General features: G+C 35.9%; 2 protein-coding genes and 1 long non-coding RNA gene across 4 annotated transcripts; 1 reads left to right on the top strand and 2 right to left on the bottom strand.

Moving 5' to 3' along the window:
• Nucleotides 1–387: 387 nt before the first annotated feature.
• LOC113756218 (wall-associated receptor kinase-like 20) lies at nucleotides 388–2,005 on the bottom strand. The gene is given in 4 exon segments (XM_027299982.1): nucleotides 388–900; nucleotides 902–1,446; nucleotides 1,449–1,532; nucleotides 2,002–2,005. Coding segments are annotated over 4 exon segments (1,146 nt in total).
• Nucleotides 2,006–3,717: 1,712 nt separating this feature from the next.
• On the bottom strand, nucleotides 3,718–4,402 carry LOC113756220. Its single transcript, XM_027299984.1, has one exon. The coding sequence runs from the start codon at nucleotides 4,335–4,337 to the stop codon at nucleotides 4,056–4,058; it is 282 nt and encodes a 93-aa protein (XP_027155785.1). The 5' UTR covers nucleotides 4,338–4,402; the 3' UTR covers nucleotides 3,718–4,055.
• A 12,013-nt stretch (nucleotides 4,403–16,415) lies between these two features.
• On the top strand, nucleotides 16,416–19,182 carry LOC113756221. 2 transcript variants are annotated; one of them, XR_003465874.1, is made up of 3 exons: nucleotides 16,416–16,706; nucleotides 17,790–18,111; nucleotides 18,981–19,182. It is a non-coding gene; the product is annotated as an uncharacterized LOC113756221 (long non-coding RNA). The 2 variants fall into 2 exon arrangements; XR_003465875.1 differs by having other exon boundaries at nucleotides 17,579–18,111.
• Nucleotides 19,183–19,470: the final 288 nt, after the last annotated feature.

Below are 19,470 nucleotides of genomic sequence, written 5' to 3'. Positions count from 1 at the left end.
AGCTTGTCCTGAAATTTTGATGTTTCTTCTTCCCCAGTTTTTCCAGGAGGGGCACTGTAAAAATGTTCTTCCCTCCTGGAGGTTGAGAAGTTCAATAGGTGCCATTTTTCTTTGCTTTATTAACGTGCAATTGCAGACGCGGACATAAATGGAGCGAAAGGTCGTAACTTTGTGATGAAATGATTAATGACGAATGAACAGATTAGACAAAACTTCTTGACCAATTTGTGTCAGATAGGTATATAAGGCAGACGTTTTAAATTTCACAGGCACATTTTTCCCTGATCATAAACACACAGAGCCAGCAGTTACCTGGCCGTTTACTCACAAATGAGGAAATAAAAATCCAGGGAAAGGGGCAAAAACGAAAAAGAAATGCAGAGAAAGCTACAAAACACAAAGCACAAGGAAGGACCAAAGCAATCCTAGGAATGAATTCTGGCTAGGGCTTCGACAGGTAAATTGCTCTGCTTTTGAATCATTTGCGTCGAGAATACCCATGACATACTCAATTTCCTCGGCAACTTCTCTCATTGAAGGTCGGTTTTGCCTGCGCTCGTCTAAGCATGCTGCTGCTAAATTAGCAACTGCTTGCATGGTCTCCAGCTCCACTTTGCTAGCCCATTCTTTAAGGGTTGGATCAATGGTGTCCATCAGTTTATCTTCACCCAAAATCTTTTTCACGTAAACCACCAGGTTCACATTTTCTTCTTCTCTGTTAAAATCAATTACTCTTTTCGAAGTCGAGAGCTCCAGCAAAACGACACCGAAACTGTACACGTCGCTCCTATCGGTCAGTTGGAGATTGATGCAATATTCAGGATCGAGATAGCCTAGAGTCCCTTGAGCAGAGGTATTGATGTGGGTATACTCGCTTTCGTTTGACTCCACCAGTCTAGAAAAGCCCAAAATCAGTGACCTTGGCATCTAGCCTTTCATCCAGCAAAATATTGCTGGATTGCACGTCTCGGTGATATATCGGGGGAATACCGGAAGAATGTAGGTATGCAAGACCATCGGCGGTCTGGTAGGCGATAATGAGGCGGCGCAGCCAATTAAGTGGAGCCCAGTTGTGGAGACGAAATCCGTGAAGGCGGTCGAAGAGCGTCCCGTTCGGGACGTATTCATATACCAGCAGAGGTTGCTCAAGCTCAACACAGCATCCGAGTAACCTAACCAGACTTCGATGGTTCACCTGGCAAAGAATTCGAACCTCGTTCAGCAGCTGAACGATGCCCTTCATGTTTCCGGGCTTGGCACGCTTGACTGCAGCTATTGTTCCGTCGTCGAGAGTGCCTCTGAAAACTTCACCGAAGCCTCCATAACCAAGTAGATTGTCCTTGGAAAAGTTGTTTGTTGCTCTCTTTATCTCCTTGCCTGTGAAGATTTTTGCCGACTTCCCATTGCTTTTGGCATTTAAGATTTCTTCGCGTTCCTTCACTAAAATTTTTTAGCTCGTCTCTTTAAAAGTTGACGTCTTTCATATGCTACGATTCCACATAAGATGAGTTGCAGGATTGCACCAAGAGTGGCTGAAACAACAATAAACACACGAGAGATGGTTTATTGCTTAAAAATTTGCTGCAGTATATACTTGAAACAGCACAAGCAAAGTACCTGCCCCGACGGGTTGCTCGGGTGGTTGTGTAGCCCTCCTTAGGGTGAGACGGCTAGGTTCGATCCCGAGCTCAGCAACCCGGCATAATTTCTTGAGGATCGGTGGGGCTCGCTTTCCTCGGGTTGGGGGACTAGCCGGGTGTAGGCCTGGACACCCCCAACTGAAAAAAAAAAAAAAATGTACCTGACACCTTTTTCTTTGGACTGCAACTCTGCAAGTGGATGGAACATACATTACACCTAGAAGTGTCAAAATGGGTGACTTGGGCGGGTTTGGGTTGGGTAAAATGGGTAATGGGTATAAGTGAGTCAATTCATTTATACCCATTTAATTAGATGTGTATAAATGGGTAAGTCAAAAACTAAATTGGGTAATCCAATTACCCATTTATAACCCATTTATTTTAACTTTTTGTAAATTCATTTAAATTCATTTTTGCAAACTAAGTTATCAATTTATACCACTCTTTATACCCATCATTAGTTTTAAATATTTATTTATAATGTTCAATAAACTTAATTACCAATTTTTTTTCATTTATACTCTATGTCACAAAATTACCTATTATTTAATAATTGAATAATAAGAATATAAAAATTTGAACTAAGTACTATAAAAATTAATATAAAAACTTAATCCAAAAATTTTGAACCCCTAACATTTTTTTCATATATAAATTTAAAATTTCATTTTAGAAAGATAAGAAAATATGCTAAAATTTATCCTAAATTAGTAATGCTGAAAAATGAGCAAGTTAACAAACTAAGAGAAAATAAAATAATAAGATAAAACCAACAAATAATAATAATGAAACAAAAATAGTTAACATCATGACAAAATGAAAAATTTGAAAAAAAAAATGGGGTGGGGGAAAAGAAGAGACTTGGGGGGAAGAGAATTCTAAATGGGTTAATTGGGTTTGATGGGTTACCCAATAATACCCATTTAATAAATGGGTATTATTGGGTAACCCATATACAAAAATTTAAGATACCCATACCCATCTATTCATGGGCGGGTATGGGTAAATTTAATTAAGTGGGTTGATTTGCCACCTCTAATTACACCCCACAGGCCTACATGGAATTCCGTAACAGGCCTTAGTGTATTGAATAGACTGACTTAACTAAGGAGTCCTATTCTTGGGGGTCCTTAAGAAGTTAAACTCACAGCTTAATAGAATTCAAAACACAATTGCTTCAGCCTATCCCAAGAATAAACCCAATAAATCTGCATCTATTTATTTTGGAACCATATAGAGCCACCATCTTTGCGTTTTTGGGCCGAAAAATGGCTCTTACAATCTTCCTTCTTTTTTTTTTGATAATATGGCTCTTACAATCTTAGGATACATTTGATAAAATTAAAATCTGAAATTTGAATCTATTAAATTATTGAATTGTTAAATAATAAATTTGATATATTTGAGTGTATATCACATTTAATGATAAGTGAACAGTTTATCACTTAATTTTTAAAGTAAGTTTTGTCTAGAAAATTCAGTGTCACTTAATTAATTCAGATGCTATATTTTTTGTTATCAAACACGTCTAAATATATTAGGATATGAATTCATTAAGTTTAAATGGCGCATTGAATTATCAAACGGGACTTTAATATTGTTCACCCTATGATTTTTGTGACAACTATAACCCAAACTTTATAATATTTTTCGATTGTGTTGCAAATGAAACTACACATGACATGGTAAAAAAAAATAGAGAATGAAATATATATTGATATAGAATGTTAAATGAAGGACGGAAAGACATTTATGTGCGTTGATTTTGTCAGTTGCGGCGACCCTTAGCCTTATTTCAGAAGCAAATCCCACGGAACACTAAATTTCTGATGTTTTTGTATATCAACAAAATATTTGAAGAAATTCGGATGCGGGGACATTTTTGTGCCTTTCATTGGCAAAAATGGAACAGAAGTGGAAATGATGCGAGAGAAAGCCCTTCTGAAACAACCGGTTCATCATTTTTAATGTGGTTGGACCTTGAAAGTGCCGCTACGCTAGAAAACTTCTTAAACTCCGGTTGGATTGTAGTATAACTGTCTTTCCCAGACTAAACGTTTCGTGGGCAACAGTTTTCTTAGTTCAACAGCTTGGCCCTTTAGCCGAAGGATATTATAGCAAAGTACAAATTTCATTTATATTACACAGAAGCATAACCAGTCTGTACACTTCCAGATTTCACCCATTAACGTTACAACAACACGAATGTGTGGTCCTTTGGGGTTATCCACACAATACGCCCAAGAACCAGAGAATCATGAAAAAAGAAAGGAAACAAATAGCAAAGATCTTTCACACGCAATTAATCTAGTTATGTGAATCACCTCAACCCACCATGCCCGACTACTTTTACATGCCCTGGATTTTCCTGGGGCAAAGTAATATAGTGAGCACCATATTTTTGTTTATAGATATTCACTTGACGGCACGGCGGGGAGTCAGATGACAGCCAGGTGATTGAACAGCGGCGGAGAGCATTCTTTTGGTGGCAGAGGAAGAAGGTGATGACGCGGAGGCGGGGAAGGCACAGTCTGGTCTGAAAAGCTGAATATCAGGCATTTGGAAGCGGCCCGAATCACCTGGCAATCTCATGTAGGAAGCAGAAGGTGATTCATTCATCCATGAACCCATCATCGCTTGTTGGCCATTCTTGTACTGCATTATAGCTCTGTATACTAGTGGAATTAAGCCCTCCATATCGTCTAAGTTGAGAGGGCGGGTAGGTAGGGTGTGGAGAGATTTCAGAATTCTTGGTGTTATGTTGATTTGCAAATTACGATGGGGAAGGGAATGGAGTGGTTGGTTTAAATTTAAATGAGAGACTTGGGTGTGATGACGTGGCGTAATGGGTTGGAGCCTTAGCTGTTTAGTTTAAGTCTAAGCCAAGCTGACAGATTGGCAATTTTCACGAGTGGGATAAGGATCATCACGAATTGAATCATCTAGGCTTACAAGGCAAACCTGCACGAAAACCATACTTGAAAGCTCCATTCAAACTACATTCCATTACATCTCACCAAATCTCAAAACAAATACTATTATCTAGTAATACGCTGCTATATTATCTTCGGATTTTTAATCATTTTCATATTGGTCGACTTTGTGCTCAATGCTGATTGTACATGTGACGTGTGTGGTGATCCATCATTAAAATAATCCCCACAGCCTTTCTTCTTTCGTAAGCCACTTTTCCACTCGTACCATTTTAAACATCTTTATTTCTGCTATACCTATTGCTACGAAATTCATGGAAGCTTAGCATGAAGCACGAGGTCTACATCATTGCCATGTACCATGTGTTTTTTTTTTTTTTTTATCGTTAGCTGCATCTATTTGTAATTTCTTCAATTTTCTAGTAGGAAACAGAAAAAAAAAAGAAAGAAAGAAATTATTTTTGTGAGGAGATGAAAAGGATATGAAGAACAAGATATATTGTAAAGATTACGTACATTGAACAAGTATTATTGCACGTACATACGCCTTTCTCTGATGAAGATCATTGAACAAGTGTCATAGCTTTGGGGTGCGATATCTATAGCAAGTGCTGTGGACAGCTTAACTGCATGCTGCTCCCAAAATAAAATTAGAAACTATGGAGGAGTTGCTTATAGCTATATTTTTGGATCGGAATCTCATTTAGGGTCTGTTTGGTTGGAAGTAAAATGTTTTCCTTGGGAAAATATTTTCCGTGGAAGTAATTTTCCATGAAAATCATTTCCCTTTCATCATTTTCAGGTGTTTGGTTAGCTTATTGAAAATATTTTCTTACTTCATTTTTCTGGTGTTTGTTTAACTTTTGAAATATTTTTACTTTTATCTCTATCTTTACTTTCTACACATTATAACTACATACTTCTTCCCATGCAAAATTAGAAAATTTATCTCATTGTTTAACTTTAAAAAATTTTGGAGAAATGTATATATGAATAAAAAATATCTCCTTAAGCAATAAACAAATTGCTGGCCATTTAGTGTCAAATATCAATCACATGCAATGCTTATTGTGACATATATCTTGCACTCTCACTGCTGAAAGTTTCTCTAGAAAAGAATGTCCCTATTATACATAATTAATTACTAGCATAGGATGAGTAGGATGAGGTTTTTTTTTTATTTTGAATATACTAGGGGGAGGGTTGGGTTGGGTTGGGTGGTACGGGGGAGGGAGTGTAAGGAAGAGGTCTTGGGTTCGAATCCTCCTGTTTACACTAAAAAAAAAAAGAACATACTACAAGATGTTTTCAGTAAGTTTGGAACATACTACAGGCGGGATGCATGCATTTCGGAAAACAACTTCAGTAAGTTTGGAAGAGAAGTTATTTTCTATAAGATGAGTGAAAATATTTTACATAGGAAAATGTTTTCAGTAATTTTTGTATAACCAAACACGGGAAATTAGGAAAATATTTTCCTGGAAAACATTTTCACCCGAAACAAACGGACCCTTACAGTCTCCCAAGTTATATTTTCCTTCGTAAATAAGAAACCTTCAAGAAAGTTAGTGGCTACCTAATGACTCGTTCATCCAGGATGATTAATATCTGCCGCTCCGATCCACTCTTCTTCATTAGCCCTCATTTTTGTATTCCTTGTTTAAATACTCGATATTGTTGTCCATTTTGTTTTGACAATTTTCTTAAATCCTTTACCTTTTGCTCTTAAACAGTGGGACGAGCAATTTTCCCTCATCAGTTGGTATGCACCTACCTGTTCAGAATAGATCTTCCTCTTTTACTTTCTGGTATTGTTATACATATATTCTCGCATCTCTTTAATTTGTCAATTCAAGCTTCTACAACAAGTGTCCAGATATATAAAGGACTTTAAACCATTGTGTCAACTGGGGAGATTTATCAGCTGGACGTCAGAAAATTCTAACTGCTCTGAATATAGTTACCTTTGTTTATCAACTTGAATGATCTCGTGAAAGTCAAACTACTTATCTTTTGGCCGATAGTCGGCATAAAGAGTTTAAGTTGACCCCGTAAACAACATGCCTAATCTCAATAGAAATTTAGAATACAAGAAAGAGTTTGCAGAGTATGCACGCATCTTAGGATGGCTTTGATAAAATTGAAGTGTGAAATCTAAAATCTGAATTTTGAATCCATTAAATTATTGGATTATTAAATATTAAATCTAATGCATTTAAGTGCATATGACATTCAGTGATAATTGAGTAGCTTATCACTTAATTTTGAGAGCAAGTTTTGCCTAGGAAATTCGGTGCTACTTAATTAATTCATATATTCAATTTTTGGTTATCAAACGGTTTGAATGTGTTAAGATCTGAATCTATTAAATTTAAGTGCTAAATTGAGTTATCAAACAGGACCTTAATCTTAATATCTATACTATATATAAAGCCTGAGCAAAGGGTTTGGAGTTAATATTTATCGTCACTTTATAAACTTCCTTTTTTACCCTTATAAAAACTACTTTTACTTTAACTACCCATCACTTTTTTTACATTTAACTATTTAAGTATATGTTTTCAACATAATTATTCCTAAACATTATAAGTAATTATTTTATGAAAAATATTTGAAAGATTAAAGTTTGCTTTAGAAATAAAAATTTTATTTGAAATATATGACCATAAATATTATATAATTTTGATTGCACACACATTGGGTGTGCATTGAGCACTGGTAGTAGTTATCTGTCAAGGTTAAAAATTTTATTATACCCTGTTGGCCCGACGTTCAAATCTTGGTTTTGCTTGCTTAATCAGACAACCCATTCCTCAAGTTGTGTGTTTAGGCGGCGGAGTGATTACTTCCGTATATGAATTGCCAAGTTTACCCACAGAGTAGTTTATCCAGACTGTCATTTTCGGCTTGTTTTAGCCCGAAACCGAAGTCTGCTAATTTGCGAATCGTAGGAAAGAGCAAAACTGCGGGAGCCATTTGCGTTGTGCGTTAGGTGAAGAAGTTGATAGAGCTTATGTCACGCTCTACCCTTCAAAGTCCAACTTCTCCATATTTACTCCTTTGAAATTTACAACCACAAGACAATAGCATTATGTGAACAAAACCATCTTTAGCACTAAAGAAGATGAAAAACGAAGTGAACAAATTCATCGTTTACATTTCATAGTAAGTTGATTCGTGCAACCATTCTCAATTATATAAGTTAGATCAGCCATTCCCAAAAAAATTACTCAAAACAGTGCAAGTTGATAAAGATAGTATTGAATACTGATACTCCGAAAAATCAATTGAAACGCAACAGAAATTGCGAACTCCAAGCAGCCCGTTACAGAAGATGGTTCCGGCAGCCCTAATTAAAGCTTAAGAAGGAAAAAACGAGCGGCGTTGGTGTTGTATTAGGTGATGAAGTTGATAGAGCTTTCGTCACCCTCTCGCTGTCCGACAGTATAACGCTTCCTCCTTCGGAATTTAGTAGACAAAAACATAGAATTATGTGAAGAAAACCCATCAACTTGCTTCGTTCTCTTGACTATCTAGAAAACTGGTCTTTTTCTTGAAACCTATTTGCCGAGTTTAATTCAAACACATTACTTTCATCTTGTGTAAGATTATTGAATTTTGGAATTACCTTCTTAAAGATCAATATCATACAAAGACATGGTCAGGAATGTTAGTCAGAATGGATAGCATCAATATCATACAAACACATAGTCAGGAACGTTTCAAGAATCTTCTGGATAGCATCAATATCATACAAAGACATGGTCAGAAATGTTAGTCAGAATGGATAGCATCAATATCATACAAACACATAGTCAGGAACGTTAGTGACTGCCGTTTCAAGAATCTTAAAGACTACTATGTGTTCACACTAGTAGAGAATAAGACTCCCGTTTCCTAAACTGGTACAGAAACTTTGAGCAGAGGTGTGCATCAAATTTGAATTCGCTAATTCGAAAGTTTGAATTCAGAATTTTTTGAAATTTTGGTATAGGAATTACTGACCGATTTCGATTTTGATTTTGAATTTCGCTAATTCGAAAGTTTGAATTCGGAATTTTTTGAAATTTTGGTATAGGAATTACTGACCGATTTCGATTTTGATTTTGAATTCACCAGTTCCGATTTCGATTTCGATTTCGATTTCGATTTCACCGAATTTGGAAACCTCTTTTTCCTTTTTTTTTTCTTTTTTGTTAGATGTATTGTTATATAATATAAATTTTATATTACATATATTATAAAAAAATATTATTATATACATAAATATATATTAATATACATATTATAAAACGAAATTGAAATAAAAAATATTATTATATATAAATAAATAAATATTAATATATATATATATTATAAAACGAAATTGAAATCGGAAATTCCGATTTCAAAAACTCCATTACCGAATTCGAACCAAATTCGCATAATTCGAAATCGAAAATTCAGATTTCAATGCCGAATTTCGAATTACCAATTTCGAATTCCGAATTACCAATTTTTCGATTTTGCACACCCCTAACTTTGAGTGTGGTTGGATAGAGCATTATTTAAAATAATGACTGTAACATTTAATTTGATTGTATGATGTGACATACTTAGGATATAAAGGTAGTTATAAATTTAAAATAGTAGATGAAAAACATGTTTATGATTTAAGCAAATTAGTATATTTGAAAAGATTTTTGTATTACGCAATAGGATTTCAATGTAACTAATCTCTTTTTTCTTTATTAAAGCTACTTAATATTTTCTTTTACGTTCTTTATTTTTTCCTTAGAAGGTCCAGAGTAATAATGCAGACTTTCAGAGTTATCATGGATATCGAATCGGGTTTGTTTGGATAGGGTATTATTTGAAATATTATTTGGAATAATTACTGTAGCACTTTTTGTGATGTGATGTATGTGAGATAAAAAGGTGGTTGGGAATATAAAAAGGTGGGTTGAAAAATGTGTTTATGATGCAAGCGAAATATTATTTGGGATAATTTCACTATCCAAATTATTTTGTGAATATTATTTGGGATAAAAAGGTGGGTTGGGAATATTATTTTGTGAGTGTTTTTTGGCTTCTCAATTGCTACTGAAAATGCCATATCAGTTACACTTCTTCTAAATGGCTTGTCAAGCGCAATGTTCAAATGACAGAAAAAGTAACGTAAACTTGTTAAGATATATAAGAAAGAATTAATTTAAGAACAAAAAAATTAATGAAATAAAAGAAAAATTTCCAAAGTGTTCTGTCAGAAATAAATTTATAAATTTTCCACAGACGTCATGAGACCCAAGTTCAGAAAATAGGAACGGAAAGTGTTTAGGAAGAATTGTAGTATTTCATCTAAGCAGACTTCACGGCATTCAAAATATGAAAGGTGTTTGCTATGACAGGACGGCCCGGGCTTTATACACGGGGAGCCTTGGGCCTACGCTAGGAGCCCAAACCATGACCGTCTCCGGCACAGACCACACCAGACAATCAAGTACACTTTCGACTTGAGAAAGCCTGGTTTTGAACGCTCCCACTTCTAAGATAAATATTTCTCTCGAACCCTTCTAGTGTAATTATACAGACTATTATCGAGAATTGCCTGTCATGTGTACAAGACAAACTTTTTTATGCGTGATTCTAGCCCAGATCAACCTGCAAACTTACTCAGAAGCACAAGTGAAACCAATTGATGTTGCCTTCGTGATTCTTCCAACACTTTTGCGTATAAGTAGATTTCAGTGGGGGATCAATTGTAAGACATGGAAATTTGGCACTTGAACGGCATCATGTACGCATGCTCTTTGATCTGTTGTTTCTGTTGGGGAAATGTATAGCTTATAACTGAGAAATGCACGCACGAACATGGTAACATGTACTAGTAAATTTCCCTTGGGAGTATACTTTTCCATGTGCAGGATCTACTTTTCCTTTCTCTACTTGGTCCCTGAAGATGTGGCTTTGCTGCAAAGGGGTACTTCGGCCTTCTTTTGGTACCGCCAGACATGGCTGATGGGACCAGACCAGCAATTTCACGGGTCTCCGAGATTAAAATTAAAGGGGAGGCTCAGGTAACCATCAGCAAGCGAACAATTCAATTCTGTCTCAGTGCATCATTCCAAAACTTAATTGCGAGTCTAAGAGAATTCGTATTGATTCTGACTAGCAAAGCAATTCAATTTACCCGCATTGCCATTTGCCACCTTTAAAACTTCAGGAACGGGACTCGACCAATATAATCCTGGTGACAACACAGGGTGATCAATTTTTCGTGCTTCAGGAACGGGACTCGGCCAAAGTAATATGTAATGTATCTTCTTAGAAACTGAAACGAGTCTATTTGCAAAATACGTTATGATGTGTGATTAGAAACTTGCATCTATTTCCTTGTCACGATCCGTGCTTGTGCTAGCTTGGGATAAGAAGAGCAAAAGGGGCTCGAGAAAGGTCAGAAATGCGATCCCCAATTATTTTCACCAGGGAGAAAGCACTAGAGAGTCAGGAGTGAGGAAGGAAACTATAGGTACCATTGGATCCGAACAAAAGTCTGTCCTTGGAAGGCAGATGCAGATGCAGATGCAGATGCAGAGATAATTATGTTCCTTTCCCTTTTGGTCGCTGCCTTCCAATACACTCCACATCGCTGCATACATTAATGCAGAATCCAACAGATCACACACGTCACAACCTTCTGAAATCCCAAAGGCTTCATTCAGTTCATTGATTTGATTACTATTTACTGCTAGAAGGTACATGTGCATGGTCCCCTCGGTGACGACTGTAGCATAAACTCCCTTGCGCTTTTTTGTCGGTGGTACCGTCTCCGCTTTGTACGTAGTTACCACCTCCTGCCTCCTCTTATCTCCACAATTTTGATTTAGCTGTCTAATATCAGTACAAGTAGTTCTATCATCCCTAATGGTGGAATAACTCCTAGACAGCTACTTTCTTTTGAATGTTTGATTTGCTGTTATTGGAAGCTTAGGTTATTTTTGACTTCAGATTGGGTCTCGTGCTACTTGGCTACATGTACAGCAAAATAGCAGCTCGCAGCATATGTCAATGGCTTCTTACTTTCGCCTTTCATGGTTTTCTTCCAATTCGATCGGAATGGCCATTTCAAGCAATTTTTGCTCATTGAACATTTATGGGTTTTTAATGGATTTTCATGAAAGCTTGATTTTGTTTTCCTTCCATCCAACCCTGCATCATACTCAATCACCGTCCCCAGTTTCTTCATGTCTTTTCAGAAGCCTCAAAATCCCCAGACTTGCTAGTAGCCCTGCACTCCCTTTCCCATGTACTAATAATAATCCTCTAGCAGGCAATAATAGCCATCATTTTGTTCCAAATTCAACAACTGCTTCCCTTGCCATAGCATCTTTCGCACCCCTACCAATCCTTTTTTTCAATTAATTTACTTGTGGTTTCTAAGCATTTTTATACCCCTACCAAGCTTGTTATTTTTTCCTATCATATTTTATCTAAGTTAAGAACAGAAAATTAGTAAAACTTTAGAAGGGAAGAAAAAAAAATAGAAGGGAAGAAAAAAAAAATTCGAGATCAAACATTCAAAATGGTATTAATAGTCTAGTGTTTAAAAAGAAAAACTAGAATCAGCTTAATTTAAGCAAAGTAGCTAGAAGGCTAGAACAGGCGCTGAAACTTTTGTTTGCTCGTATGAGGAATAGATCTGTTGATCCTTCTGTTGGCCTCTTCATAAATGCAGGCTTTCATAGGACAATAGTAGTATTTATTTTTAGTGGTGTCCACTAAACTAGTGACACGTACATGTACCAGCAGTACTAGTCGCTGACTCTGACACGTGTCCATATGTAAAAGTGACCGTCAGCTGTGAGTGTCGGACCAACATCCGCTGAGTTGATCTTACGTCATCCTGTCGGCTCTGGAAATCTCCGGTCAGGTCTGACTAGCTTACGTGTTTCAGCTTTCCAAAGTAATTCTGCCCTCCCCGTTGATCCATTCGCCCGCTACCGCCCACAGAATGGATGAACCATGCTACTTGTAACTAATTTGTTTTTTGATCCGAGACAATTCACCAATTTGTTTTTTGATCACCTTATCTTTTAATATCTATTGTACGTATATACGTACGTACACACATGCATATATGTATATCTATATTTTATTTCTATAGATGGATTAATATAATACTAAAATGTAAAACGCGAAGCTTCGTCGAAATTGTTGCTTAGGGACCATGGCACTAGAGAAGGAGATTTCAAACAAAATCACACGAGTATAATACTGGTAATATTATGAGAAATACTAGTATAATACTAGTACTACATCAAAATTTGCAAGTCTACGCTGCCAGCAAATTGGTAACTGTTCTAAGTGATTGATTTCAGGTTTGTGTCACAAAATATTAAGAATCATATCTAAAGAGTGACGACACCACAAGAGTGCGTATAAAAGAGCATTAATCAATTAGAACATGATTTGCCTTTAAGAACTTTCCTGTCGTCATAAACTCTAAGGTGTGCGGTCCTTGTAACAAAAGCGGCTTGTACATTGAACCCACATCTATAGTGTCACCTTCATTCTAATATTTAATTAGAAACAACTTAATTTATTATCTAGCCACGTAATATCTAATAACTAGTTGACCTTCGCCAAATGTTGCTTTCCGTTAGCTTTCGGGGAAGAAACCGATCCTTAGTCACATGAGGCAGAATCGATTTGAGTTTCACGTCATTTGTTCCTATCATCGTTGCACAAGTACTTGGATTTTAAAGTCAATTTTGCAGTTGGGGGCCTTTGGGCTCAGTATCAACTGGATGACAGCCAGTTTTTAGTAGCTAAATAATATGCAAGAGAACATTAATTAGATGCAGTTAACTCATCTTCCTTTGCGGGTTTTTTTCCTTTTTTTTTTTTTTTTGTCTCTCTTTCCATCAAAGGCAAGAGTGAAGCCCCCGCACCCCTCCCCCCTCCAACCCCTAAAAACAAAAAAAGGACTTCATGGAAAGATGAAGTCATGAATTTGGTAAAAATAATATTTAGATAAGCACTCGCTCTCTCCCTCTCCATCGCACAAAACCTCATTGCTTCAGAGCACCAAATGTTGATGAAAGTTATCAATCTTCTTTTTTTCTTTTACCTGCTTAGGCTTTTACATTATTTAAATTAATACATGAGTCAACTACCTGTTAATCCATTGCCATTAATGTGATTATGCATCAATGCAAATGGGGACCTTCTTTTGCCTACTTTTTTTTTGAAGAGGGGCACCTTCTTTTGCCTACTTTTTTTTTAAAAAAAATGGGAGTTGGGGGGGTGGGGGCACGGCATCCTCGGCATACAAAGCATATAGCTAGCGACCATCTATTTACCCCTTCTTCTCGTAACTTCGTAAGCACTACATGCACAAACGTTAACGTTTTACGCTACAGACCAAAGAATTTTTTTTTTTTTTTTGGGGGTTCAAAAGGCTAAAGAGATTTCTTCGTTTATGCACGTACCTAGTTGACTTTTTAAAAGCATTTATAGAACGTCCACATCAAGTTATTACTTTTTTTTGTGTGGCCGGTTCCGACATCAAGTTATTAATTTTTCAAAAGCACTTATAGAACGTCCACCTGATTTTGCTAGCGCAAGTCAATCAGAAAACGTAATCTTGCGACTAGCTGCTGCATATTAAAGTTCCTATTTCATTTAGAAATAGGGATAATTTCAGAAACCTTGAGGAAGGTTTCTGACAATTTCACCTAAATACTCTTAAAGTTTTTAATACTATACTTACTTGAGATTTCTGACAATTTTACTAATTTGAGATGTGAGAATAAAAAAGATTTAAAATAGTGGATATTAGGGTTGAAAGTGGATTTAAGATTTTTGTGCAAGTTTCATAATTTTTAAAAAATTTTTAAGAAAGTAAAATGAGCTTTACAATTTCATGAAAACTTTTTGGATTATTCATTCAAAATTATGACCATTAACTGAAATGATTAAATGCCCTCAGGGAAAAACTTTTTAAATGGAGGCGGCTAACCCTTAGCCTCTCGTGTGCTATTTGTACACTTGAATGGATTAATGCATGTACAAACTATATGATATTTTATTATTTGGTAATTGGAATCCTTAACTGCTCCCTGGAGAACAATTAAAAATATTCAAGTCAAAGTATCAAATGATCCACAGACGATGAAGAAAAACCTTCAAACTAATCATCATCATTTGTGCAAGCGCGCCGATGTATTTACACGGGAAGAGGACAGAAGAAAAATACTGCAACATTAATTGTTACAGGTTTGTTGAGTCGGGACTGACTTAATCCCTGTCATTGGATTAAAATTTGTCTTCGACGTTTGATTACAAAAGAAAAAAAAAAGGAATAACAATTGCCTTCATCTGGTGGGATAGATACATCAGCATGCAAGTCAACCCAACAATGGACAACCTACTAGTAATAGTTAATTTGCTTTTTTTTTTTTTTTGTTTAAAGAAATAGGAGCTAAGGAAAATAAGATCCATTGAAGTGACATACAATTTAACACGTGTCATCTAATAATAAGTTTTCGGTTCGTATTTGCCAGGCAATGAAGACTATAATTATTAATTTACATACTTGAGAATCAACAAACCGGTTCTGCCAAAAAAAAAACCTACCACTCTGAAAATTTGGTGGAGGTAGAGACCAACATGGGAGATGCATATTCCTGCACATTATTAATTAAAGTTTTACTTGGATCAGTTGAGTAGTAGTACAAACGACATCATTGGATGGGCTGGCAGATTTGGGGGAGGCCCGGCACAACTCCGTTTAAGTAATATGGTTGACTTTGCTACAAGGAAAGTGTGTTTGCAAATGTACAAGTAGGTAATTTGTGGGTTAATGAACAAATTCCGAAGTCTTGACTTAATCCAAGCGTTGATGGTTGCTTAATCAAACCGACTTTTTAACGCAATGATGAGGGATCAAGTATTTCAGAGTTTGCCAAAAAAAGCTCGTTGAACTTTCCGCATTTAAAATATTAATCTAACAATGAATGATCTGGTACCTTTTGTTGGGTATATTGTACAAAGTATGAGCTTTGCTCTCTTTAGTCTTTAACTTTGTTGTTCTTTTTTAACTATAAAATGATGAATTGTGATTTTGTATCCGATCTTTGGCCTTGTTTGGGCAGTAAATTTTTAAAGAAAATTTGTTATATTTTCTGTGAATATGGCCCTGTTTGGAAGTGAGTTTTTTGGAAGTTTGTTTAAAACTTTACTGTAACTTGTTGTAGAAGTTTTTTTAAAATTTTTTGAAATGTGTAGATTTTTGAATATTTTGAAGTGTATAATTTAAAAATTTTGAGAAATTTTTTGAGGTTACTGTAGCTAAAGTTTTAAAAAAATTTGTAGCAGATAAACTTGACAAAAAATTTGTGTTCCAAACAAGATCTATATTTTTTAATTATATTTTTATTTTATATATATTAAATTGTTACAATAATTTTTTTTATAAAAAATTTAAAAAAATGCAATCAAAACAAGGACTAATATTTTTAGGCATAGTATATAAGCGTCAGCAATTAGTAATTAGTAGAACTCAGAAGACAGGTGAAAGACAAGGAACTGAAATGCACGTGCCAATTGGGATTCATCAGACTGGGCCAACTGGGATTCATTTGTACAACCGGTGACCCACCTAAGGCAAAGGGTGGGTCCGGGAACCCACTCCACCCGAGGAATCATTAAATCCGACTCTGGGACAAATTTGGAATCCGAAAAAGCCAAAATACAGCCAAAGTCACTATATGGGGCCCACTGGTAACACTTGCCTTACGCCACTAGAGAAACCCAAGGCGCCCAGCTCTACCCTTCCATTTCTCGTTTCTAGTTTCTACTTTCTACTCATCAGTCATCAGTACTCAGCGGTATTTTATATATTTGCGTACTTGCTCTCCGAGCCCCACGAAAGCGTGCTTCCTCTCTCGAAACTCAAAAGCTTTGGAGACCCAAGCAGGCGCCTCGTTCTCGTTCTCGTTCTCTCCCTTTCTGCTGGTTTTGTTAACTTGCAATTTGCAGTTTGCTCCAGACCTAGCAGTTCTCGCCGGTGGCGGCGGCGATTGCGCGAAAATTTCAAAACCGATAGATGGAGGCAAACGAGTTTGAACTTTACAATTCCCCAATCCTCTAGGTAGTCTTATATGCTCAATAAACGCCCAGTGTTTTAAATTGTCAATGCATATTTCCGTTTTTCCTTTTGTTCTTTTCCTCGTGAATATTGGCGTCATTTTATGGTTTACGATCTCTAACATATGTGGCATTCTTCTTCTTTTTTTTTCGCGTTTTGGCGTGATGATATTTCTTCTAGTAGTTCATTAGCAACATTTACTTTTGTTAACTCTTGAAATTATTTCATATTTGGAAGTTGATTGACAGTTTTATTGCTTGCGCTTTGTTGCGACGTTGTTTGCTTAAAGTTGTATTAGAAGTAAGAAGTGGACGAGTCTTTGATTTAGAAAATTAAAATCAGTTAACTTAAGGAAGAAATTCGAAAACCGTTCGTGAAATTCTCGTGCAAATGATGTCCCAAAGGTGGAGTCCGGTATTTTAGGTAGTTCACTTATTGTTTTGAAAAAAAAAAGTGTTTAGCTGCCGAGAAAGTTGTTAATAGTTAAACCAGAAAGTGAGGGCTAGATCAAGACTCTGATCTAGAAAAGCAAAATTATACTAATTGTTTCATTAGGCTATTAACAAGAAATTCAAAAATAGTTTATGAATTTCTCATGAGATGTTGTAGTGCATGTCGATCCCTGCATTTAGACTGCGGATTTATAATCTTGTAAGATTTCTTTTCCATTTTTCAATCCTTTTTGATGATCGGGGAGGAGGGTGAGAAACAAAGAATTACAGAACATCAGTTTCTATATTCCTTGTCTATGTAATGCTTCTAGTCAAACTTTAGTTAAAGACAGAGAAAGAATGAGATCAATAAGTAGTAACAGATTTTGTGGAATTTTGCACTTCCCTGACTGATACTGAAACCAGATGGTTTCTTGGTTACAGGTGTTCCTTTTCTTGTCTGTCCTACATTAGCAGGTTATTGATCATCAGCCTTATGGTTGGATTTGAGGCATCTCTATTCAATTCTATTGCCCTCGGCTCTGAGAATTTTGCACAATAGTCTTCCATTCTGTTATAATGGAGAATTTACATGAAAAAGTCCATAAAGTGCTTCCTCATTAATTTCCTCATTTTCACTGGCTTTTGACACCAGTTTTATCGGCTTTAGCACGTGCTTGTCAAAAGAAGGTTCTCAAGATATGGACATTTTGTTATTGACTTCAATGGAGCCTCCAATGAAACGAAGAGCTGGTCTATGGATTGTACAGGCAGGACGAGGATCCTATCGGGGCAGTTAGTGAGGGTTTTTAGTGATTATTTGGCGCTTATTATTGCAATACTGGTTTTTATTTCCTGGAAAGGTAAGATAAATAAATGGGGTCAACTTCTTTGAGGCAGTTCCTGCAGAGTCTTTGCTGCAATTCTCCCTGGGACTATGCGGTTTTTTGGAAGTTTCAGGAGCATCAAAATGAAATGTAAGCTAATTCTTCAACCCTTTCAAGCACCTGCAAGTGCTAATTCTACATAATTGTATTTTGACTTTTGATAGGAAATTCATACATAAATAATTAGACTTTTCTAATTATGTGAATCGTTTACAACAATTGAACAGGAATTATAACTTGAAATTTAGATGACACGATTCTAGACTCGTTATCCTTGGTTTTGTAGAATGTATGGCTTCTTGTTGTAGCAGATCTTTCTATCTAATGTTATCTTTTGTAATAGCTCTTGTCTTCAGGATTTTTTGGATTAACAGCTGATAAACTACATGTTATGAGAAAGGAACTAAATTGTATTTTACATCCATCTCCAAATGCTCTTTGCTTCAGCTTTTGTGGTCCTGCATCTTGTAAAATTTATCTAAATCTTGCAATGCGCCTGAAGCAGTTTTGCAATATATGGTTATTAAATTTCTCAAGTATTAGAAGATTGATTATGATATGTGATATGCAATGTATGTTAAAGTCATCGATCCTGTTCATAACACCTGAAATCTGAATAAATTTATCTAAATCTTGCAATGCGCCTGAAGCAGTTTTGCAATATATGGTTATTAAATTTCTTAAGTATTAGACGATTGATTATGATATGTGATATGCAATGTATATTAAAGTCATCGATCCTGTGCATAACACCTGAAATCTGAATAAAGAACATCAGTAGGAATCAGATAGTAGGAAGCTTATTTTGATCTTTTCATTTTAGAGCCCTAGCTTTTCAAATCTTGCATATGGCAAATAAACCTCACTTCTCATGTCATATCTTGCTTCCATTGTTTCCAGTAGTATGTCTACAAAAGTGTTACCAGCTTGTTCTTGATAATTGTTCTCCAATTCTTTAGGCTTCTGGTATGGGATGAAGGACTATTTGACTTTTCAAGACCAATGGATCCCATGGAAGGCATGATGAGTTCTTTTTCTTTGAACAGCTCATATGAGAGGTTAACCTCAGCTTGTGTATCTGGTACACAAAATGGAAGTTTAAGTGACTGTCCAATTGCAGTTGCAATGGCTGAAATGTCAAATACTTATTATGTAGTCGGAAAGGGGTAAACTCTTGCACTTTTAAAGTGTCATTACCTATTTTAACTTCGTCAATTCTGCTTATATGCTCTTGTTAGTTGGTAATATATGTTAAATTCAATCTTCAAGGGATATGCATACCTCCATAAACATCTAACTTCATAGTTCTCTATATGTAATTCCACCAAAACTGTTATATAATGAATTTGAATCATCAATGGTGCTTATGAGATTATGCTACTACAATTGAAGAGATTCAAGAGAACCAGAACCTCACTGCGAATTAGGCAGCTCTGGAGAACTTTGTTT

This window comes from Coffea eugenioides, unplaced genomic scaffold (assembly GCF_003713205.1).
Source record: "Coffea eugenioides isolate CCC68of unplaced genomic scaffold, Ceug_1.0 ScVebR1_2089;HRSCAF=3053, whole genome shotgun sequence".
NCBI lineage: Eukaryota > Viridiplantae > Streptophyta > Magnoliopsida > Gentianales > Rubiaceae > Coffea > Coffea eugenioides.
The sequence above is the reverse complement of the archived record's forward strand: the minus strand, read 5'-3'. Positions and strand labels throughout refer to the sequence as shown.

Excerpts from the sequence above, each read along its gene's own strand:
- LOC113756220 (XM_027299984.1), bottom strand. The coding sequence starts at position 4,337 with ATGGAGGGCTTAATTCCACTAGTATACAGAGCTATAATGCAGTACAAG.